General features: G+C 45.5%; 1 protein-coding gene across 5 annotated transcripts in view; it reads left to right on the top strand.

The window, feature by feature from the left end:
• The window catches only part of GPATCH8 (G-patch domain containing 8), a 53,628-nt gene that overhangs the window by 20,359 nt on the left and 8,280 nt on the right, over positions 1-24,989 (top strand). For 2 of the 5 annotated variants that reach the window (XM_027631059.1, XM_027631060.1), the window contains 5 exons: positions 621-638; positions 2,666-2,738; positions 14,454-14,521; positions 14,992-15,078; positions 19,073-19,216. In XM_027631059.1, coding sequence (XP_027486860.1) covers positions 14,495-14,521; positions 14,992-15,078; positions 19,073-19,216 — 258 coding nt within the window. In that variant the 5' untranslated portion in view covers positions 621-638; positions 2,666-2,738; positions 14,454-14,494. The other 3 variants (XM_027631061.1, XM_027631058.1, XM_027631062.1) reach the window with 3 other exon arrangements.

Below are 24,989 nucleotides of genomic sequence, written 5' to 3' on the forward strand. Positions count from 1 at the left end.
TAGGGCAGCATTTGCACTGAAGGGCAGTTCTGTCAGTCTGCCTCTGTCAGAGCCATTGGAAGAGGAGGGAGGAGACTGAACGTGGCTGGAAATGAGCAGACTAATGACCGGGTCCCAGCTCAAATATTAATATTAAATTACTGGAGTTCTCCTCCCTTCTCAGCGAAACAGAAGATGCTCCATTTCAATTCAGCAGGATTTAAAATTAGCTCCACTGTGTAAACAAACAAATGGAAAAAATTGGGCTGGGAAAACCACCCCCTTCCTGGGAACTGAGACAGGACAATGTTCAGGCATCATTCCAATTTATGTCAAACAACTCGCGACCATCCTCTTGAGTGGTTCTGTAAAAGTGGTGCTAATGTGTATAACCCTTCTAAATTTTTCTTTTTCCCTTTAACATTTGTTTCCCCCTTCACTGTGTCAGTCACAACACACCGCTCTTGAATCTCCCAGCTGGTCTTGACTTGTTGAATTTATTTTATGCTTTCACTCTTCTTTAATAAATACATTACTTGCAAGCAGTGAATTGAAAACAAAGCAAAAGAAAAAAAAAAAAACTACCATTAGTGATTGGACAGTTTCTTACTTTGTGTTACATTTAACTGTTCTTTTGACAGCCCAGTTTTTAAAGCCAGGTTCGTATGGAAATGCTTTCACTCCACTTGCACTGCTTTTGGAATAGCGTTCTGCTTCATCTGTCTTTATTTTAGTGCATTCATAACACACACAGTCAGCACAATGTCTCATCTCCACTTGGCCAAGATGCAAAGTACTCCTTGTCCTTTGGATTTATTTATTTTTTTTAATTTGTTTTGTTTCAGTTTTTGGTTTTTTTTTTTGGGAATCGCAGCCATTTTTGTCAGCACAGAGGGATTCAAAGATCCTTTGTCAGGGTAGCACAATCAGTGCCTTGTCCCAGCCCCTCGAGCTCCAGGACTGGGCACTCTGTGCTCAGGGCAGGTGTGCCTGCAGGTAAGTTTTCCTCCTCTTCCCAACAGACAGACAGTCCTAATCCTCTCCGTGGTGTTTGTGGTGGGAATCCATCTTGCTTTATTGCTTTTATCCCAAGACATTCCTTTACTTCTCCTGGTTCAAATTGTTTTTTCCCCCCGGGGCCCTAATTATGTCCTGAGGGAGAGCCAGTGCCATGGGAAAGACATGCACTTATTCCTTGAGAACTACAGACAGACAGTGCTTCACTGGGATATCAGGAAAAATTCCAGAATTTATCCTTGATAACATCTTTTTGAGGAAAAATATATCCATGCAGCCAATATCTTTAGAAAGGCTGTGCCTTTCAAGCTGATTCACCAAAGTTCTGCAAACCTTGTGGAGTGACAAAACCACTGGTACTCTGGTTTCTGTTGATGACTTGGTTATTTAATTAAAGAAACCTTCAGCATATATATACATATATATATGTATATATAATTCTTTTTTAAGGTTCCATGTACCCTCAGTGTTATGGATCCTGTTATAATTCAGGATATTTCTGTATATCTCAAGTTGTTTGCCTTATGAGAATTAATAACCAACAAGTGCCTATTTTATTTTTATTTTTGATGATTAGGAGGTGAACGTGGTCCCAGCCCAGAGTCCTCCTTTGCTGAGTTGGCAGTTGGTCACTGCTTCTAACTGGGTAAACTGGTCACCAAGGGCAGAGCTGTCAGCTCAGATGGTTGGAGGGTGCCCTGAGTGCTCTGGTCTTTGTCTGGGGGCACAAACCTTGCAGAAAAACACAACAATTTCCACCCTGAGCCTTGCTCAGCCCGATTTCCAAAAGCTGACACTTAATTGCTGCGTCAGTACTTTTCCACTTATTCGAAAATAGCTTTTTTGTTTAGGAAGATGAGACATTATGCTTATTGTTTCCCCTACATGCACTAATGGTTCCTTGCTGTTAACTTATTGCTAGGCCTGTTTCATTCTAACATCTTAGTATTTTTGTTAGTTTACATGTGAAATGCATCACCCAGTCTGTGCTTGAGCTCATTTTATTTAATTGATTTTATTTTTTTGTTTTACTAACCTCACTGTTTTTTCAGTTTAATATTGGCTGCATGCTAGTTTATATATATATATACACATATATAAAAAAAACCCAATCAAGTCTAGCCTGGATTTTGCTCTGATTGTGTTTTGGTTTCTAGTGGTGGGGCAGTCTTGCACTTACAACTTACTCAGTATTATAAAAGCCTGACACACAAACAAAATGACTAAACACATTGTAGATTTTCTTTACCAAAAAAATCTTAAGTGGTGCTGTCTAGGTGATGGATATGATTGTATAAATAGCTTGATTTTATGCTTTTTACTGTCAATTTTTATTGGTACACTTTATTTTCTCCCACATTGCTTTTTTTTTTTTTATTATTACTATTATTTTTTTATTTATTTTAAACGTGATGCACAAAAGTTGCCCAGCACACCATCAGAAAGTGACCGTCCCTGATACCCATCCCCCTGGAAAAATTCTAGCCAGCAATTTTTGACATTTGTCTTTCCCTTTTATTGGGCATCTATTGCCTTTTCAGTAGCATTTTTTTTGCATGCCTATATATGTAGAAAGATCTCTTGCTCATCACATGTTTAAATGTCAGCGGGAAGCGAAGAATATATTATTGGAATATTTTTGGTTTGTTTTCTCTGTTCTGTCTGTCAGGATAATATTGGACACCGCTTACTCCAGAAACATGGGTGGAAGCTGGGCCAGGGATTGGGAAAGTCACTGCAGGGTAAGTCCAGTCTCCTGTGTCTGAATCCTTTCAACCTTGGTCTTTAACAAAATGATCTCTGCTTTTTGTTCCTAGATTAGATTTTCTTTCCATTATTAATATATCCAAACAATTGCACTGTTAAGTTTCACATTTAGCAGTTTGGAAGTGGAAGCTGCTGCCTCACTTGCTGGTGCAGGTTAGACATGGGGGGTGTGTGTGTGGTGTGAGAGTCACTGTGGAGGGAGGAGGAGTAACTTCCTACACACTGACAGGGAGTGGTGCAGCTTCCAAACTGGGATGATGCTCTGCTGGCTGGATGCTTTGGGATTAAAAGAATTAAAGATTGGAGGTAGTTTGATGATCTGTGTGTGCTCTCAGGGGTCAGAAGCTGTTAGAAGGGGAGTAAAGGGCCCCCTGAAGATGGGAAGTGGTGGCAGAGGTTCTCATGGATGGGTGAGGCTCACTCCTGGTTTCTCCACAGGGATGTCACGGGTTTCACTTATTTCTGTTCCCAGCATGTTTGTCAGGGATTTAGCCAATCTCCTTGGGACACTGTAGTGCTGGTTGCACCAGAACACCTTGTCCTCTTGCTGTCTCGACCCTAAATTCTTCCTGTGACACTAAATCCCGTTTCTGTAGAAACCTCTGGAAGTGTTTGAAGCTCAGAGTAACTGTCCCATGTTCCCATACCAGTAGTCTGAAGACCTGGAGGCTTGTAATTGGAATTCCCCGAGTGAAGCTGTTAGAGATGGGTGTGTCTGTGCAGTTGGAGGACTGTGGAGAGGTAACAAACTCTGGGAATGCACATTAATCCCCTGGACTGAGGCTCTGTAACCTCTCAGGCAGGACTGTGTTGGTGGTTAATGCTTCTGGCTTCCTCTAACAGGGTTTCCCTGGAATTCCTCTGGTTAATGCATGGCACTGCAGTCCTGTCATGTCCCTGCTGGGGCCAAACCTCAGGATGGGGTTGTAGCTGTCACCTCTTGGCCTTTGGCTCCTGGGATGTAACTGGGTGTGTTTTCTCTTCTGGGTGCCCTGTTGCTCCGTGTGTCACCACTGTGGAAACACAGAGACTTGAACCAAGGTAAAACCTTATCCCAGCCACAGGTGGATCCCAAAGCACAGCCCAGGGGCCTGTTCCCAAAGTGCTGCTGGCACTGACGTGATGGATTGAACACAGATGATGGGACTGGAGGTCTGGAGTTGGGGCAGGAGGGCAGTGGTGTCACCTTGTCCCAGGAACAAGCACACCAGGGCTGCCCGTGGTGGTGTCACCGTGTCCCAAGGGCCCAGCAGGAATTTACACTTTGATACTTGTCCCCATTTAGATGTTCCCACTGTGCCTTTCACAGCACTGAAGCTGTTCCATGTCTCTTACATATTATTGAAGCTCTGGTGATTTGACCTGTCTGGGAGCTGCAGCCAAGTCGTGGGGATGGGCTGGGAGGGCTGTCCTGCTCCTCCTGTATGTTAATAGGGGCACAGGAGTAAAAATAACCCATCCAGTTAAACCCAGTTCAGTGCTGAAACCTCCCTAATGTAGGCTTTGGAACATGGGCAGGAATTTCATCGTGCCTTTGACCTTCTGGAAGGGGAGCAGTGCCCTATCCAGCTTCTCCAGCCCATGTCCTGGGCAGCAGAGGATATGGAGGGGTGCTGCTGCTCCAGCTTTTCTCCCTGAGTTCTGAGCAGCCAGAGCCTGTGGCATTGGGGAGGATCGTGTTGGGAGCATTTATTTCATTATCCAGTGACCTTTTTGCATGACTTGTCCCAAAAATCCAAATACAAAATGTCAGGAAGGAAACATTTGCATCCAGTTTTAATCTTATTCTTGGAGTTTGAAGAGCGAAGTCACTTGATGTGTGCTGAGAATGGGGGAGCAGAACAAAAGTTCTTCCCCTCTTCCACACTTGCCTTGCTGAGAAAAGACCAGGAGAGGTTTCTAAAGAGATGTAGGAGTGTTTATGCTGTTAATTCTTCTTGGTTCATGCTGTGCTTGAGCCTAGAATCTGAAATAGCCTGTAGTGAGGAGGTGCAGCAGAATCAGGAGCCCTGAGCTGTGGATGTGGAGCCCTTGCATCAGACCCTCAAAACTTCTGAGATTACATAAATGCAGTTCATATTGCATTCATCTTTTGTCCATGAGCTTTAATTAAAAGGGAAGTGGATGAGTTTTCTGGTTTTTTATGTCACTTTTGGTTCTAGATGTTTATCTGAACTGAGGCTCCCTCTTTAGTTCTGTGAATCCCAAAGTTATCCCATGTTACACTTGCCAGTCAGAAATGTTTGTTTCCTGTAGTCAGGCTGTTGTGGTGTTGTCCAGCAAGAACTTCCCGCTGCAGGACTGTCCCCTGGGATGGCTCCCTGCATCCTAACTTCCCACTGTGGATGGAATCCTGTGGTGAGGGTGCTGAGCTGCCTCTGGGTGGGATCTGGAACAGCCTAAAATTCACACTTGCCAATTGCCAGTGGTAAAAATGTGCTGTTGTGATACAAAGTGGCTCATTCTCAGCGAAATTCCAGAAGCAGAGTCGTTCTGTACCCACTGGAGCAGCTGCCTTGTGGTGTAACTCTTGTTAAGGAGAAGAGCTGAGCCACTTGGGGAAGAAAGAAACATCTGCATCTTTTATTTAATTGGAGATGTGCTGAGTGGAGCATCAGGCAGGGGAGTGCTGTCAACTGTGACCACCCCGGTGCTGGATCCTGGTTCAGACATGCTCATAACGAATTCAGCAGAGTCATTCCTCTGCTCATCTCTCCTCCTGATGTTTTTCATGTTGTTTTTCCCCACAAACAACTTGTGTTATATTTGGAAATGGAGCTTCAACTCGCTAACAGGCACTGAATGTGAAAAAGCAGAAGAGGGGGTTGCCAGTTGACAGGGATCTTTTTTATTTTGGGAAGTGTGGCTTGGGGAGCCACTTTTCCATAGAGACATGTGATGGTTGTGCTGTGACAAGTGAGAAAATGGTGACTGTAGCCTGTTTTATCTTTGGGGGAACACGTGGAGTTGATAATCCAGAATTTTGTGGTTTGCTGGTAAAATGAAACTAGAAGAGATGTGGTTAAAAACACTGGCTGACCTTCGTGTGAAGTCCTGTGCTAAATGAGCCCGAGGATTGTGAATAAATCAGGAGTTACATAAGTCAGAAGGGGAATGAGAGGGCTGAGTGAAATCTGAATTCAAATACTCTAATGATTTCTCTTGGAATGAGTATTTCCCAATATGTTAAAGGAGTATTATGAAAAGCCATGAGACTGACGTGCAGAAGTGGTATAATTTTAATCACACAGTTGAAAATATTTTTATAAGCTCTTCAGCTTTTCCCTGTCAATTTTTTTTGACAAGTCTTGTTTAAAAAAAAATAAAATTGTGCTGAAAACTTCTGGTTATTTTTTTTTTTTTTGGACTTCTATGTTTAATATGAGGTAATAGTATTTGAGAGATATGTCTGGAAGACTAAAACCAGTAGTTTAATCTCATTTAATTAGATGTGGGGAAGCTCAATAGGTTACCCTGCTGTTTCCTTGGTCAGAGCAGGGGTTGGGGAGGGTTTGGGGAGTTCAGAGAGGGCAGTGGGAAGGTTTGATGTTTACTGGCCATGTGGGAGGGACTCAGAGGAAGGATTGCCCAGCTTTGGAGTTCAGGTCCAGCTCGTCCTTAGCCAGTTTTAATAACTGTAATTGTTCAACACGCTTTTGTAGATTTGCCTCTTTAAAGTTCTCTCTTAAGGAAATGTTCTTACCTCACTGCAGCTCCTTTAAAAACAGCTCCAGCTCCTCTACAGGAAGCAGTTAAGTTTCCCTATAGCAAAAACTGTGTCCTGTATTAATTTGATCCATTTAAAAGCATTGATTTAATTCACATTCCCACAGTATTCCCAAGGCTGGGATTATCCTGATCTTTTGTGGTATTTCTGAGAGGTGAATCACAATCTGGTATTTTGCAGTGGCAACAGATGAAAAGGTTTTGTCGTGGCTGAGCTGCTCTTCAGTGTTTCTGTTGTGAATCAAATAACTCAGGTAACGTGAGGGGGTTTAGTGTAGAACTGGAACTGGGCCTTAAAACCTCTGGGATAGTTTGTCCCTCAGGGACTGAGGCAGCTCATTCAGCACTTGATTATGATGGAAATGTTGAGTTGGAGGGTGGGTGGAGCTGGGCCTGGGGTTGTCTGCAGTGCTCAGGAAATAGGAGCAGCAGGTGGTTGTGTTTGGAGAAGGGACATCCCTTCAGGGGCAGGTCCTTGTGGTGGCAGCAGCTTTCCCTGCAGCCTTTGGTCCTAAAGAAATGCCTTCTGTGATTCCTTCTCCTGTTCAGTGATACCTCCCTCCGTGTTTGCTTGTGCTTTTAGTAAAATTTTGGCGTTGTTTCAGCATAACTGTTCCGGAAGGGGTTGGATCTTCCCGGGGAGCAGCTCTGCTGATGTAATGCTGGGAGGAGAGGGCAGGGCTGTGTCTTGGGAGCTCTCTGAGCCATGTGGAGCTGGGAACCCTTCCTGCACCCTTGTCCCCTTCCAGTCAGGCTGAAAGCAGTAACCCTGCACAGATTGTCAGGGCAGTGCTGTTCCTGTTGATCAAGGTGTGCTCCAAACTGATTGTGTTAATTGTACCAGTGACACAGGGAGCCTCAGTTACAAGTGTTTCGGGTTTAGTTTATCCTTTTGTGGTAGGTAGCAAAGACAGGTTATCAAATCTGTTAGAAAATGCCAAAATTCAGTTCCTCCATCAAACTGTATTTTTGTTGCATGATTTTCAGTTAAAAAAAAAACAACCAACACACAAGTGGATTTCTGCTCTGACTTGCAAATTCTCTGCTGATAAATATAGTCAGCACTCCCCCCCCTCCAGTATCACTGTGGTGCAGTTCTTCCTTGGCACATTCTTCACTAAATCTGTTCAGACAAGGGAAAACATTCCCTCCTGGTCCAAGGGATGAGCGCAGTGAAAGAGCAGAAGCGTCTGACAAGTGCTGGGAGCTGCAGAGAGCAGAGAGCTGCAGGTGAAGCAGTGATCCCATGGCTCAGGCAGGAAATATCCACTCCCTGGCAGCCCTGGGGGATCCTCATCCGTGACAGGGCACTCCGGGTCCCTTTCCAAGCCTGTGCCAGGTGGCCGCGGGCACCGCACGCTGTGTTTGCTGCTTCCAGGTTCCTCAGCCTGTGGGGAGCAATAAACAGAGCTTTGACCACTCAGGCAACTGAGATCAGTCACAAATGTGATCACTTGGCAGCTGCAGCTTGGAGAAAAGAGCTCGGGGTTTGAATTCCAAGGCCTGGGATCCTGGCGCTGTCACCCGCTCGCCAAATGGCCCCGGCTCGGGTGTGAATGTGCTTCCCATTTGTTGGATCCTCTGATCCCGGGAAGCAGACGGTGGATGTGTGTCAGGCCTGTGAACATGGAACAATGAGCATCTGAGGGGTGTTAGGTTTCTTTCTGGGTTCTGGAGCTTTGTTATAAATACAAGAAAATACAGAAGAGGCAGATAAAAGTATCAAACAGTGCCTTTATTCGTGAGGTGTGGAAGGGCTTGGCAGCCCTACCCAAGGAATAGCTCTGAACACAGTCTTATCTTCTTGTATCTTAACATGTCCTCCCAGGAACCTCAAATCTGGCATGGGTGAACATTTCCATGCTTGTTTTTGCAACATAAATCACTGCAGTGGTTGTAAGAGTGGTATTTTCCTGTGAGTGAGCTTGAAAAACCTGGGTGCTGTGGCTTTGAAAGCTGCTATCATCACGCCCATCTTCATTGCTCTGTCAAAACCCAGGGCACCACAGACCTAAAGGGAGCTTTGCTTAATGCCTCAGTGTCCTCTGGGGGAAGCAGTTGCCCCTTGTCTGCTTTTGAATGTGCAAGATCCTTCCCTTGATTGCAGGTGGTGAGTTTAAGGGTGGTTTGAGTGGGTGTAGCTGGTGAAATCCTTGTGCTTTCAGTGACACGTGTTATTGTGACACACAACCTTCTCTTGGCTTAGAATGAGCCTTTATGGCCCTTTGTGCTGGGTAATGGCAAAGCAGTTTTATTAAACTGTGAGAGATGAGTGGGGGAAGTGAGTGGTTGTGGCCATGCACAACCTGCCTCACTCCTGCAGCACAGCCTCAGATCAGCCCAGACCCTTCAGCCCTCTCCAGTTATTGAGAAAACACAGACAGCAACTCTTATCTCTAATTTCTATTCTAAATCATCCCAGAATTGTGTTCTTGCTCCAACATCCTCTGTGTTGTTTTTCAATCCATTGCTCAGTATTTGGATTAGGGATGTTTTTTGTCCCAGAGTCCACTATGTGCCTTCTCTTGTGTGTCTCAGAAGTTTGGAGCTCCCATTGGAAGTTTTCCATGTGATTGGGGTGTTTACAACTTGTCTTTCTCTCCTCTTTTCTCCCCTGCTTAGTAAGGATTAAATTCACAGGGCAGTTTTTGTGCTGTTGGAAAACACTTTCTCCTCTCTGGGACTCGATGTTTGTCACTGAGGATGATGATGGACACTTCAGACTTTGTTTGAATCTCTTGATTGTTTTGACCCCTTCCAGAAATCTGACACAAACAGGATGAGCTCACAAATCTAATTCCCAAAGGACACCAGGATTAAAGGTTGCCCTTGTTTGTTCTTTGCTTCTCGCAGCAGTTGGAATGAGTTTGATAACGTGGTGTCATTTTTAGCCAGTGCTGAGCACCCCAGGCTTGTGCACCAGTGCAAATTGAGGGGATTTTCTTTCCTCTCTCTTATTGAAGCACTGAATGAGGAGTTTGAATTTCCAATGTGACAGCTCTTGGGCTGTCACAGACTCACAGGGAACCCAGCACTGCCAAGGCTGCCACTAACCCATGTCCCCAAGTGCCACATCCACCCAACTTTTAAATCCCTCCAGGGATGATGATTCCACCACTGCCCTGAGCAGTCTGTTCCAATGCTTTACAACCCTTTCAGTGAAGAAATTTCCCCTGATACCCAACCTAAACCTCCCCTGGGCACAGCTTGGGGCTGTTTCCTCTTATCCTGTCACTTGTTCCCTGTGAGAAGAGCCCAACTTCCCCCGGCTGCATCAAAACAGACCCAGGAGTGTTGAGAGCTTGGAAAATCCTCGTCTTTGAAAATGAAACTCGTCCCTATCTCACGCTTCTCAGACAGTGTAGCTGAAGGTGAGGGCCCTGAATGTATGGATCCATTCCTGGTGTTGATCTCCAGGTTCCTGTTGCCCTTCCAGAGCCTGCAGTGGGGTTTGTGCTGACTGAACAAACCAGCCCTTACCCACCAGAGCAAACCCAGTGATGTGATCCTAAAACTGCCCTGTGCTGCCTGCACAAAGCTGTCTTTTCACTGTATCAGTCCCTTTCCAGGAGCAATTAAAACCCCCTGGAAGGTTGTGTCTTGTTGTGGTTTTGATTATAGCATAAAGATAAGGAACAAGGAGAAATCCTCTGTGCCCAATGAGACCACGTCCCTCTGTCTGTTGTCTGTGTCCTCTGGAGATGCTTAGATTGTGAAATTCTCCTCCAGTGAAGAGTGTGATATCAATCAGTCCTCTAGGATTAAATCCCACAAAGCTTGTACCTGGGGGGAATTTCTATGAAGATGTTGACACAGCAGGCAGGATTCAGGCTGGTCTCTTATCTCAGTGGTGCTTCCACACTGTGCATGAGGGATGCACTGAAAGAGGTTTGACTGAATTATGTGAACAATTTTGGGGATTCATCTTCTTTTTAGTGGGAGCATCCTGTTATTTCTGAATGTCTTTTTAACAGAGAAACTTATTTGTTATGATAGGACAAGGGCAGAGGTTTTAAACTTAAAAAAAAAAGGATGAAGTTACATTAGATATTGGGAAGAAATTGTTCCCTGTGAGGGTGGGGAGGCCCTGGCACAGGTTGCCCAGAGAAGCTGTGGCTGCCCCTGGATCCCTGGAAGTGTCCAAGGCCAGGTTGGACAGGGCTTGGAGCAACCTGGGCTGATGGAAGGTGTCCCTGCCCATGGCAGGGGGTGGGACTGGGTGGTTTTTAAGGTCCCTTCCAACCCAAACATTTCTAGAATTCTGTTCCCCGTGCTGCTGCTGCTGGAGGGAGGAATTCTCCTGAATCTGCAGATTGTCAGTGAAAACTCTTTTCTGTTTTGACTGTTCAAAACCAAGATGAAATGTGTGCTGGTGTTAACAATGCTGGTGTTTCTGGGTGGTCTCAGGTGGCAGGTCCAGCATTCCCATTCCAAAGAGCAGCATCCAGCCCATGTCCAGAGCCAGAACGTGGCCCTGAACCCACAGTCCTCCGTGTGCACTGGGACTTGTGTCTGACACCACATCCCTGCAGCGTTAAGATTAACTCTTTTTCCAAGATTTATTAATTTGTAGCACTGAGGGTGAAGTATTTGCTCATATCCAATCACTTTGTGGAATGAAAAAGGTGGGAATTTTGAGAAACCTGCCTGGGCAGATGCTCCCTGCCCCTGCGGGGCTCTGGGAAGGGGGTTGTTCTTGGAGTCTGTTTGGGACTGAGCAATTTTTCACAAGCTGGGAGGAAGGTTTCCCCTTTTCCTGAGGAAGAGGAAAGCAAAAGGAGACACAGCTGGTCAGTTTGGGAGTCTCATTTCATTTCTGAATTCGGGGAATCATTACAAACCTAATTTACTTTGAGATTGGATTTTCTAAGGTGCGACTCTTGTGCGAGCTCTTTGTTTTTCTCATCCCTCTGGAGGTTCCTGCTCTGTCCTTTCCACAGAGGTTTTCCCTGTGTGTGGAAGTGTTTTATGCAATAACCCTCTCTGGTTTGGGGTCTGTGCACAGTGACCAGTCTGTGAAGGAGTCTGTGACCTGCTCCAGAAAGAAGATCAATGTTTTGGGCTGCAGGGGGCTGGGACACAACTGTGTGTTCTGCAGGATTTTTCCCATGGGGGATTAGGTGTCTGTGTGGCATTGATTGCAGCCCTGTGGTGTGGCAGGAAATGTGGGAATTCTGGGCCTTTCTTGAAAGCTTATTTTCCCTTCAGAGCGTGTTGATGTACCAAAGTCAGCAGGAACCCCAAACCTGGGAGGCCCCTGACGTCCGAGAGCCACATTTACGTGCTGGGAAAGACCCTGTTGGCATGACCAACAGTAGGATAAATTTTCTTGAGGAAGTTCTTTCAAAGGAGAGCTTAAAGAGCTAAAGGAAAAAGTCCCATTTCCCCCTTTGGCTGCTGTCCATGTTCCCTCTGGCAGCCAGCAGGGTGAGAGGTGGCCCTGAGCATGTCCCTGTCCCTCTTCCACCGTGGCTTTCCTTGGACACAGAGCTGTGCCAGGTCCAGGGGGTCAGTGTGGGGTTGGCACTGCTGCTGTGCCATGTTTGGACGTGCCACTTGTCCCCTGGATGTCACCCCATGGTGTCTCATTTGTAAGGAAAGGATGATTCAGTAAAAAAAAGGAAGGCATCGCTTTTCGCATGGAATATCCTCCTCTCACCTGCAACCAGAGCTCCTTTGGGCACAGAACATTCACAATTCCTTAAGATCCCGGTTTGTTTCCTTTTTAAACTGCCTGATTCCATGTGCCTCGTGCCCCTCTGGGACGGGGCTGTCACCAGGAGCTCGGCCTCTCCCAAAACACCCAAAAGGAGCCGCTCCGAGCGTTCCCAGAGCACGGTCGTGGGGTGGAGGGGTGAGCAAGAAGCCTCCTGTTGGTCTGAATTTTTTTTAACCCATCCTCCCTGCCAAACGGCCTATTTTCTGCCCCTCATGGTTTCTGCCTAACAAATGGTGTTTCTTTTTTACAGCGTTATGATCCTGGACTTGTTGTGGTGATGGTAAACTTAGCAGTGGTAATTTTTTATTTTCAGACTGAATTACTCCTTTTGTCATCAGTGCACCAATGTTAGGCTTACTTTCTCTGTTGTAGCCATCATCCTTCTGCTTGGTCTTTCATTTTCCTTTCCTTTCCTTTCTTTATGCACACTTGTCTGATCCTTGTTCATTAAAGGGTATTGCTAAGAAGGGATGTTTCTGTTTGTGTTAGAACTGCCAAAATCAGTTTAAACATAAATTTCTAATACTGTCCAAACTTGATTTTTTTTTTTTCTCCCCCCAACACGATGGGCACTAGCACTTGCTACTGCAATTTCCAAATAGATTTTTGAATTAAAAAACAAAACAAAACAAAAAAACACCAAAACTTTGACTGCCTTAGAAGGCAAAAGTACTGATGCATTGTTTGTACACAGGGGTTTACCAGGGCAATGAGGCTGCATCCAAAGATGTCCATTGCTGGAGAAACAAAGAAACAAACAAACTATCAACCAAACAAACAAAAAAAACCAAACCAAAAAAAAGCTCGAAAAACAATTTAAATAATAAATTGTTGGCACCTGGTGCCAGCCATTCCATTTGGGTTCACCACTTACCAGTAAATCCCTGGCTGAGACGTTATGAAAGTGATATTGCACTTAGGAAGTCATTTTTATAACCTGTCTTTGATTTGGTCCTTTTGCTAAAAATTGCAGTCACTGCTTACTGTATTATACCATTGGGCATGAGAGAAACCCTGACAAACCTTGGTACCCAAAACAAGGCTCAATCCAAAGTGTTTTGGATCAACATGGTCGCTGGTTTTGGACCTGATGGATACCTGCCTGTCAAATTCCTGGGTGTATCAGCAAATCCATAGAGCAACTAATTAAATGGATTTATTTGACTTATTTCTGAATAAAAACCATGCCTCTGTACTTTAAGGTTCAAAAGGCCCTCTGGGGCTGTGGCTTTGGCAGGAATTAGAGCTGATGCTGGCAAAGAGTTCCCACCTCACCAGGTTTTCCGAGGCATTTTTAAAGACTTGGACCTTTTGCACATGGAATCTTTTTGGCACGATTCAAACCTGTGGATCTTTTAGCCCAAAGGTATAATACCTGTGTATGTGTGTATAACAAAACAGTTGTTTACACCAAACAAGAGCAATAATAAGGGAAGTAAACATTCTGTTTTTTCACTCAAGGTATGCACCGGAGAAGGTAAGTACTTTGTTCAGTGGGTTACATCACAACCAACAGTGCCAGTTGTGATGTAAAAATCAAACATAATAATAATAATTTAAAATAATAATAATAAAAAAAAAGCTGTGGTAGTAAAGTGCTTGTCTGCCCCATTTTGCTTTGTTTGGCTGGTTATGAGTGGATTAAAGATATGTTTGTTTTTTTTTTTTTTTAAAGAAAAATAAAAAAAAAATCTCCAGCATAGTTTGATTAGTTCAAAGTCAATTTTCTTCGCAACTAGTCCTTTTCACAGCTTACAGGTGACACAGGAGTGCCAGAGCATCTCCTGGGGGGCAGGTGTCACCCACCTGGCCGTGGCTGAAGGAAGTTTGGCATTCCTTGCTCCTGGGGAGGGACAAAAGCTGGTGGGAGGGAGGCTTCCACACCCTTTACAGGGAAGTCCTAAGTGATTATTCATGAGCTAGAGCAACAAAATGTGTTTAACAGCCTCTTCCCTCCTGTGGGAAGATGAGGAGCACGTGTGGCCCCATGTGGAAGCCGTGAGGGACACGGGGGAACATGAACCACGAGAACATTTTACGTGGCCAGTTCTTGTTGAGAAAAGCCCTTTGTGAGTGCTGGGGGCGCAGGTTTGGCTGTAAGCTGTGAGAATGGCTCGTGTTTGGTTCACTGTAGCTTTCTGGTCTCTGCACTCCAAGGCAAGATCTCTAACCACCCAAACCCAATGTGTACACGAGCCGCGGTGCCAGGCTGCTCCTGAGGCCCCTCTGTGTGTTCCTCTTCCAGGGAGGACGGATCCCATCCCTATCGTGGTCAAGTATGATGTCATGGGCATGGGCCGCATGGAGATGGAGGTAAGGTCGCCTCCACCCGCCCCCTCAACCCTGCATGGCTCTTGGGAACAGGTGGGGAAGGCAAAATGAAAAAATTTCCAAGTGAGAATTTGGCATCAAAGATGCAGAACAACTTGCTCTTAAATCGACACAGTAAGAAAACACTTCTCCTCAAAAAAACACTTCTCAAATGCTTCTCCTCTCTGTTTATCCACGGGGACCTGAGTTCTGGGGTCTGGATGCTCCCCAAAATCCCTGAGCTCTGTGATTTTCTCCCCCCACCAAAGCTGAGGTTGCCATTGGCGTGGACAGGACCCTGCACCTCATGTGCATTAATGACCCGTTTTGCAGAGAGAAAACGAAGCACAAAATGCAGAGGTTCTGTTTCAAACCACATGGTTTTTAAGCTGTGCATTCTGGCAGTGGGAGTGCAAAGTATTTATGGGACAAATTGCATCTCTTATCTTTTTTTTTTTTTTTAAAAAAAAAAGCTTGACTATGCCGAGGATGCCACAGAGCGGAGGCGAGTGCTGGAGGTGGAGAAGGAAGACACCGAGGAGCTGAGGCAGAAATACAAGGTACAGAAAGGGGGGCATCAACATCAGAGTGTCCGTGGGCTGGCTGGGAAAAGATTTGTTCTGATTTCTTCTCCTTAGGCTGCAGTGATGGTGGCAGGAATTAAGTGTTATTGGGTTCTATCGTTGTTGAGATGATTTATATTTTAACAAACTGGTTATTCACTTCCTGGCATTAACCTTGGTGTTTGTTTAGCTGCTGAAGAGCTCCAGGACACCAGCAGGGCTTTTCTCTGTGTGTTTTGCTGCTGTTCTGAAAAAAAAAACAGTTTTATGGTCAGCAGGACATTTCCTTCCCTGTGCCCAGGGCTGCCAGATTTTTCTAGTGGACCTGCCACGTTGTTGATGCAAAACCTGCAGAGGGGCTGGGAGAGAGGAGGTGTTGTCTTGTGAGTAGTGCATTATTACATAAATCCTGCTTAATTTGGAAGGGTAGGAAACGGCTCCAGCTTGGAGAAATCGATGGGCTGTAGTTCTTTGGAAGAATTGCTCTGCCAACATTAAAAAAAAAAAAATAATGATTCTGTATTTCCATGGGGTTTACAAAACCTGAGGGGTTATTTTGTAAGCCAGAGGCTGATAAAAATGAGCTGTGGTGTTGGGGTTGAGTGTGACGTGCTGGAGCATTCTTGGATTAGCTGTAACCAGGTTCTCTGTGGGGACCTGGTCTTTGCTGGTCCTTTAATCCACTCATCCTCTTCCCAGCCCATCAGGTTTTAGGAAAACCTTCTTCTTCATTTGTCCTGAGACTGGGGAAGTACCAGGGTTGAGGAAGAGCCTGAGACATCCGAATGAAGTGTCAGAGTTGCATAAATTTTATTTCTTTGAGAAATAATGGAAGAGTAGTTTCAATTCCATTAAAATTAAACATAACCTTGGCAAATCTAAAATTCCATTTCCCCAGCTGAACAGTTAATTCTGCAGGCAGTTTGTTCAGCTACAAAAATTTATAGCCTCATTTCTTCTTTTTTTTTTTGAGCCCTTGACTTGCTCAGTCAGTGAACTGCAGGTTTTTGGGTGCCCATAAGGGCTGTGAATTCCCCGTGCCTGGAGTTGTTCAAGGCCGGGTTGGACAGGGCTTGGGTCAGCCTGGGATAGTGGAAGATGTCCCTGCCCATAATAGAGGGTGGAAGTGGATGCTTTTAAGGTCCTTGGTTTTAAAGTCCATTCCAGGATTCTGAAGTTCTTGGGGTTTGCAATTCTCTTTTCAAATACAGCTGAATTTGTGTTGCTCTGAGACTCTTTTCCTCTTCCTGCCCTTATCCAGCCCGGGTATTTTCCAGGAGCTCTGGAGCAGCAGCAGCAGCCTCTCCCAGCTCCAGTGGGTTTTTATTATCATGCCTCATCCTTACCCCTTGCATTTTGGTATTAATCTGTGCAAAATCTCTGCAGTCCTTATTTTTGCATTGCTCCACAGGAGGCCATTATGTAACTGTGCATCCTGATTAGCCATTCAGGGAGCCTCAAAGGAATTCGGGATAACTCTGCAGCCAAGAAGCAAACCATAAATGTTCTTTAATTCCCTCCTTTTGTATAGATTCTGATCATTCAAATGGCTGAGTTTCATTGTTCAGCCATGGGATGCTTGCTCAAAAAAACCTACCCATGGTGCAGGAAGCTTGTTCTGGGATTCAGAGGAACGTTAAACCTCAGTGTTCTGTGGATCTCACGCTGCTCTGTTTTCCTTTCTTGTCTTTCTGGGGACCTGCTTCAGGCTCAAACCTCCAGATTTGTTGATTTTTTTTTTCCTCTTTTTTCTTCTTAACAAGGGCATCTGGTAATAGATGGAAGCAGGAAGTTGCAATACATCTCTTTTATTTAGGAGGTGAACAGTGCTTTAAATTGAAAACAACCCCAAACATTAGCACAGGAATTTTTCAAGATGTTTTTTTTCCCCCTCCTCAGGTGCTGAAATTTTTTACATAAATTTTGCATCATATAAAACATGCTCAGTAGTGTTCTTTTAATGCAGTTTTGATGTGGTAACTGGGAGATAAAACATATTGCCTTGAACAAGATCTGAACTGAAAAAGAAAAAAAAATCTTGCACAGTTTATCTCTCTTAAATGTTTGCTGCTTCCTCTTGCTGGGCAAGGAAGCTTCCCACGAGAAGTTTGTATTGAAGATGGAAACACTTAAACCCTTCAGTGCTTTTTCTCTAATGTTAGGCTATTTTTTTTGTATAGTTCTCTTTATTCCAGTTGAATTGCCTGTGGGAAGTGGCTCTTTGGGATGTGCTGCTACAGTGGGCTTTGGGATGTAGCGTTTGCAGCTGGTTTTGAGTAAGAAGCAGTGCAAAAGCTTCCACCTCCTCAGAGAAAACCTTCCCCAGTGCTTGTGCAGAGTGGTGATGTTTTATTAATTCTGCTGGTGGGGCTGTAACTGAGCCAGCCTGGCCAGGGGAGGGGCTGCTTTGCCCTCAGGTTGCTGTGTCTGGGGCTCAGGTGTGTCTGAGCTGGGGCTGTGCCCTGGGGACAGGGCTGGGGAGCAGCACAGGCTCCTTCCAGCACCTGCATTTCCAGCCACTACAGCCACCTGAGGGACTGGGACTGCCCCAGAGTCCCAGAGCTTGTGCCCCCCCAAAACCTGTAGCTAAAGAGCTCAGGATGTGACTGTTGCCAATCCAGACACCACCTCTGTCTGCAGGTTTGGTTTTCCACCTACAAAACCACTGAATTCTAAGGAAACAAATCCTGTCTGCAGCCTTCAAGGTGGTCTCCTTCCCCCTGTTCATTAAATGCAGCTCCCTGTGCCCAGTGTGATCCCTGTGTCTGGGCTCAGCCTGATGGACGGTGTTGCTCCTGGGAAGGTTTCACTGACAGGGAATCTGCTGGGGTGGGTTGGACTCTTGGTGTCTGAGCAGTGATTCCCAGCTGGAGCTGCATTCCTCCCTCCTGAATTCAGGCACACAAACCAAGAACAAGCAGGCAGCTGTTAGCACTCAAAATGGAGGAAGCACCAGCATTTGAAGTTCTGTTCCAAAGGCAGGAATCCTGCCTGGTTTGATGTGTGTTTGTGCATCTTACACTCTGCCGGTGCATTTGTGGGTGAGCTCAAGGCTTTGAACCTCTCCTTAGAGCACAGACAGTCCCACAGGCTCTCCTGAGGCAGAGCTGCCTTCTCCTGTCAGCGCTGGAGGCCTTGTTTTAAGTCTGTTTTAGTGATACCTGTGCTCTGACAAGGTGATATTCTGTGTAAGAAATGGAGTCGGTGGCATTGCAAAGTTCTGGAATCACACCTGTGAATTTGCAAAGACTGCTCAGCTTGATAAGCTGGGCTCAGCAAGGCCAAGTGCCAGGTCCTGCTCTTGGGTCACAACAACCCCATGGAGTGCTCCGGAGTGAGGGAAGAGTGGCTGGAAAGCTGGAAAAGAACCTCAAATCCTTGGTTCAGTTTTGGGCCCCTCACGATAAGAAAGACATTGAGGGGCTGGAGCATGTCCAGGGAAGGGAACGGAGTTGGGGAAGGGGCTGGAGCAGCAGGAGCAGCTGAGGGAGCTGGGGGGGCTCAGCCTGGAGAAAAGGAGGCTCAGGGGGGACCTTCTGGCTCTGCAACCCCCTGACAGGAGGGGGGGACCCAGGGGGGGTTCGGGCTCTGCTCCCAGGGAACAAGGGACAGGAGGAGAGGGAACGGCCTCCAGCTGTGCCAGGGGAGGGTCAGGTTGGACATGAGGAGGAATTTCTTCCTGGAAAGGGTGGTCAGGCACTGGAAGGGGCTGCCCAGGGAGTGGTGGAGTCCCCACCCATGGAGGTGTCCAAGGAAGGACTGGACATGGCACTGAGTGCTCTGGGCTGGGAGATGAGGTGGGGATTGGGCACAGGGTGGACTTGATGATCTTGGGAAGTCTTTTCCAACCCAAATGATTCTGTAATAAATATAACCATCAATATACTCTAAGTTTTTCTGAAACATTATTTTTCCTTGAAGGACTAACTCCTCATCTTCCAGTCTGTTTTACAGGATGTTTAACAGAAGCATTTCTTTGTTAATATTTTAGGATTATGTTGATAAAGAAAAGGCCATTGCCAAGGCTTTGGAAGACCTCAGAGCAAACTTCTACTGTGAACTCTGTGACAAGCAGTATCAGAAGCATCAGGAGTTTGACAACCACATAAACTCTTATGACCACGCTCACAAACAGGTAACCAAGTGCTGATAGCACAGTTCACCAGTCTGATGTTCATCGTGGTGGTCTTGTCTGTGGTTAATACTTGGAATTTCCCTGGTGTATCTGTTTTCCTTATAGCTCCAGGAATAGGTGTTTTATGTTGCTGGGTAAGATTTTCATGCCCACCATGCCTTTAAAATTCCAAAACAACAGAGAAACCCCAAACCCCAATCCACAATTGGCATCAAGGAGCCCCAGTTCTGAGAGACCCAGGGGCAGGAATGGGCTGCTGTTAAACTGGGAATAGAACATGTGGATATGGATGGCTCCCAGTTCACTTTTAGCACAGTACAGCTTTGGGGAGTGATGATACACCACGTGTGAGTATTTTAGTACTTCAGTCTGTGTTCTGTTGAGTTACTGAAAACAGACCAGGAAATAATGGGCTGTGTCAAAGGAGCACTTCCCAAATCCTGTAACCCTCAGGAGAAGGTGGATTCAGAGTCTGTGTGGAGCTGGCTTTGTTCCCAAGGTAGGGATGTGTTCACAGGGTATTTCACATTGCACAGTAAATAATAAAAAGTTCATGTGTTAGCCTGGTCTGTTTGACCACTTAAACTGCTAAATGAGATGTTACTGCACAGCAGACAGCGGTGTTGGGCTCACCCAGAGCTGGAATGGCTCAGAGGAGGATTTTGATGTTCCTAGTCATAAATTCTAACAACACAATCATTAAAATGCTGATACCTCGTGGAGGATGTGCTGCAGGGTACTAGAGCTTGCAAAATAGCAGTGAACGGCTTAAAAACAGGAATATGGCATTAGAATGTGATTTTTTGGTGTGTGGATTAAATGTAGGATGTGAGAGTATTCCAAGTAGATTCTGTAAGGGAGTCTTAACAAAAATTCTCGTGGCAGGGCAGTTTTCTGTGACCAGGTTTGGTTTAGTGGAATTCAGAGCAGAAATGCCTTCATGCACTTTGTGTTGGGCAAAGGGCTGTTTTGGCACAGTCCTGACACCTGAGAGCTGTGAACTTCACCTGAAGGTTTCCATCAGCTTGACTGAAACTCGAGTGCAACGACCTGCATTTATTTAGGAGGTGGAAGGACCTGTTTGTGTCACATTCTCAGTGTGCTGATGCAGCATAATTATGTCAACTCCTGTTCAAACCCTCGGTGACTAATGGGGGACTGACGTGAGCCTGGCAAGGCCCAGAGCTTTTCTAGCACCTGGAGATGCTGTGAAGGAAGAAACAAACCTGTGGAAGCAACCACTCCTCGTTGGTATAAAAGGAATGATCAGCAGGAGTGACCTGAGAGAAAAATGTCTTGTAGACACACAGGGTGGGGACATCTCATCAGCAGGAAGAATTTAGGGGTTGCTGATTATTTTGAAAGGAATTATGTTCTTGGATAATTCCATCCGTTGCAGTCACTTCAGGCAGGCTTTGGAGCAAATGAGCCTCCAAACTGTGGCTTCATCACCCAGCATTAATTTCCAGTTACAGAGGGATTTAGACAAAGAAGCAATCATGCTTTGCTTAGGGAAAAAATTGCTTGTCCAGCTTTGTGTCAGGCTGAAATGTGTGTGACCCTGTTGGGTCTGTGTTCAGGGAGTGAACTTGAAACTCCAGAGACATAATGAGGGTGAATTTGCATAAGTAACATCATCTCACTGCTGTGTCCAGTCTAAATTTTAAGGTAGTTTAATAAAAAAAAAAAAAAAAAGCTGTACTTTTTATATGTTGCATGTCAATGTTTCACATTTTACTTTTTTGGACAAGAAGGCAAGGTTACAGAAAGGGGAGCACAAAGTTTTTGAGGAAAACCAGAAAGTTTTCTTCAAAGTAGGCCACTCGGCTGGCTTTCTTGGAAAGATGAGCTGCTACAGTATCTTAGATAGTTACAGCAACCTGGCTTGGTATAATGTTATCTGCAGTATTTTGTCTTCTCAGTGGTAATTTTTGAGGCAACAGAGCTCGTTTTTCCCTTTTTCTTGGCTTGATTTCCCCAGGATCATTTTTGCTTTTAAGTATTTTTAGTTCCACATCCCCTGACGTTGAAGTGTTTGCTTATCCCTCTGTGGTGCAGCGAGCCACAGGCTGTCCCTGTAAATAGATGTTCCATCCTCAGATCCCTTTCTGCTCCCCAGTTATAAAGACACTGTCTTGTATTCCAGGAAGGAACTCAGGATTATTGCCAAACAGGGATGATAGGTAAGTGTATTTATTGATCCCAACCGGATAAATTTTGGACCCACCAAAATTGTGCCAACACCAAACAATTAAAGGGGAGGTTTATTCTATCATTTCCTGGCTATCCTGTTTTTTTAGAGCATTTGGCTCCATCTGAACCAACCTCAATACCAAGTTTCTATCCAAAAGGCAGAATTTCCTTACCTGGGAAAACAACCTTCCATTTATTCTCACAAACCTGTTTCAGTTGCTGTATTTTAATCCATCCTGCTGGAGGTGTGCAGTGTTGTTCCCTAGCTTTCTTTTTAATTAGGTTGATAGTTGAGATGAGAAGTGCAGCTGTTTTAAAGACCTATAACCTTCTGGTCACCCTCTGGTCCCTCTTGGGGGAAGTCAGAGGACTAAAAGCAACTGGAGTGGGTGCAGATGGCACTGCAGGAGGGACAATAAGCTCAGTTCCCTCACAGATCCTTCAGTGAGCAACTGGAAAAGTCTTTAACCATGGATCTCTTAACCTCTTGTACCCTGGAAAGCTGCTGATGTCTTTAATGGTGGTTTTTTTAGCTGTAAGATCTTGATCTAAAGGCCTGGTAGGTTATGAAGGGTCCTGCCTCGGATGGTGTCCAGTCACAGTTGTCAACAGAGTAATAATTAATAAAAGTGTACAGAAAAAAGGTGGAAAATGTTGGAAGAAAACTTCTGCAGCTAGAGAGGAGCTTGGGTGGTGAATATGGACCCAGTGTATATCCCTGGAAGTGTCCAAAGCCAGGTTGGAGAGGACATGGAAGGTGTCCCTGCCCATGGCAGAGGGTGGGACTAGATGGGCTTTAAGGTCTTTTCCAACCGAAAGCAATCTGTGATTCTGTGATTTTTGTACTGCTTTTCTATCCTGATCCTTGGGAGATCCCAGAGTCCTGGAGCACTCTGGGCTCAGTGGGAATGTGACCTTAGGGCATTACATCCAAGTGGGCCCTTAATTCAGTTTGGGGTTTTGACATCAAGATAGAAACTCCACGTTAGGTTTGTGTGAAGATGAGGGTGGGTGCCCTTACCTGGGGCTGTACCCAGTGTGTGTATTCCTGTCCAGTAAACCTGGATGTGCAGGGCCCAGCACTTGGAGCAGCCTGCAGAAGGTGTTACAGTTGGAATTACCTGAGGTGTCAGTTCTGAACCATTTACTGTGAGGGTTTTTTAACAAGCCAAGAACTTACAGAATCTCACACCCGGGCACTCCTTTCCTGCCCGTGCCCCTGCTGAGGGGTTCAGCTGTTTACTGAGTCACTGACCCAGCAGAATCAAAACATTCCCCTGTGAAAAACAAACGTGTTCCTGTGTGAACCTGTGCCAGGTTCCCTGGGAGAATATAACCAGGACTGAAATGAAAGCTTTTATGTAGCTTTTTCCCCCTCTGAAGTGTGTATTATTTTGGATGTGTAGATGATTAATTCTGCACAGATTCTCTCAGTTAAAGGACAAAGGGAATGTATTTCCATAAAGAAGTTCTTTGGGAAACAGGGTGGAGCTAAGAACTGAAACTACAGATCTGCAGTTCTCTTTGTGCCCTAATTATCTGCATCTTTGCTTCTAATGCTGAGAGGGAGGGATCTGTTAAAGCACAATAGAATTACCAACACAGTCACTGCTGGGGTTGATGAAGACTCTTAAATCCAGAGCCCGAGTCTCCTGGTTTGGGGAGACTTGGACTTGTGCTTTCCAAAAACTTGGGCCTCCAAGCACAGCTTAAATGGAGAGAAGGCTGAGGAGAGAATCTCTGAGGTACTTGGTGTTACGTGGGAGATTCTTCTACCTCAGAAATGCTTTATCCTCAAAAAATCCCACCAATTGACTGCAAAAGAGCTGGAGAGGGACTTTGGACAAGGGCCTGGAGTGACAGACCAAGGGGAAATGGATTTAAGCTGGGAGGGAGTAGGTTTAGATTAGATAGATGTTAGGAAGAAATTATTCCCTCTGAGGGTGGGGAGGCCCTGGCACAGGTTGCCCAGAGAAGCTGTGACTGCCCCTGAATCCCTGGAAGTGTCCAAGGCCAGGCTGGATGGGGCTTGGAGCAACCTGGGCTGGAGGAAGGTGTCCCTGCCCATGGCAGGGGGGTGGGACTGGCTGAGCTTTAAGGTCCATTCCAACCCAAACCATCCTGTGATATTTTTCTTAACCCAGTTCTGGTTGTTCAGCTGCTCGTTTGCTGATGACAGACACATTTGGAGGGGAGCACTTAGACATGGAGAATGTTCAGTAAAACCAGCCCTCGGCATACCAGGCCTGGAGTGTGATTCCAGTGTGATTCCAAGGGTTGCCAACCTCCTGCAGGGCAGAGCTGGGGTCACTGGGCCATCTCTGTCACATTATCATATTTTTTCCTAAGTGGAAAATGTGGTGTCAGAGAGGAAATTAAGATGCAATAAAGCAGCATTTGCAGGCCATTTCTTCTCTGCTCCTTTTCACTTCATTACTGAGCATGCAAAGAATGTTGATTACCAAATACCAAAGATAAACCAGGCTTGTGTTCTCACTTGGATAAAACAATAAAGGTTGCCATCCTTGGAGCTTGTGTTTAGCTGATGGTGTTGTTAACTCCCAGAAGCTGTTGTGGCAAAGAATCAAGCAGACATCAAAAGTTCAGAAAGCCAGACATCTGCTGGCATGGAATGAGAAGTACATTATTATTATTATTATTATTATTATTATTATTATTATTATTATTATTATTACTACTATTATTATTACTACTACTACTACTATTATTATTATTTTGCTTAATGGAGATTTGCAGATTTGAGAACAGTAGCAGGGGAGGAGTTGGCTCTGATGCCACAGCAGTCCTGCCTCGAGCCCTGTCCGTGGATCAGGTCTGACCATCTCCTCAGTTTGAGGTTTGGCATGAAAGTCTTCAGGTTTGTCAGAAGGCTTTTGTATTGTGAGAATAACATGATCTCCTTCTGCTCTGCAGTTTTAGCCCAGGAATGTCTCCCAGAGGGCCTCAGTTCAGTGGTACTGCAGGGCTCTGTCACCTCAACTGAGAAGACCCATTTACTGCTGGTTCTGAACCTATAAAGCTCCACACCCCAGCTGGGTACTGGGAGGTCTCACCTGAGACCACCTCACCAGCAAAATCTGGGGTGTGCTGAGTTGTTTCATGGCCCCAAGCCTTTCAGGGAGTGTTTGGACAATGCTCTCAGGCACAGGGTGTGATTTTGGGGTGTCCTGTGCAAGGCCAGGAGTTGGACTCGATGATCCTTGGGGGTCCCTTCCAGCTCAGGACATTCTGTGATGATTCTGTGGCTTTCCTGTTAGAATAGTTCCTGCTCCCCCCCCCCCTTTATTTCCCCATTTTGCTGTGCCTGTGCTGGGCTCTGGAGCTTTTCAGAGATGCTGCAGGGCAGCTGGTTTAAGCTGATTTGCAGGGAATTGTAAGGTGATGGTGGATTTTGCCAATTTGGCCCCTCCTGAGCCACGCAGGGATCGGGAGATAATCCATCACTGTGGCCTCTTTGTGCTGGAGTCCGGACGTAGCTGCAGATTTGATAACAAACCTGCTCTTCAGGAGCTCCATTTGCACTCCTGGGGAAATGTAGAGATGATGATTTTGTTAGAAA

Source organism: Corapipo altera, unplaced genomic scaffold (genome assembly GCF_003945725.1).
Source record: "Corapipo altera isolate COAL_440 unplaced genomic scaffold, ASM394572v1 176, whole genome shotgun sequence".
Lineage (NCBI taxonomy): Eukaryota > Metazoa > Chordata > Aves > Passeriformes > Pipridae > Corapipo > Corapipo altera.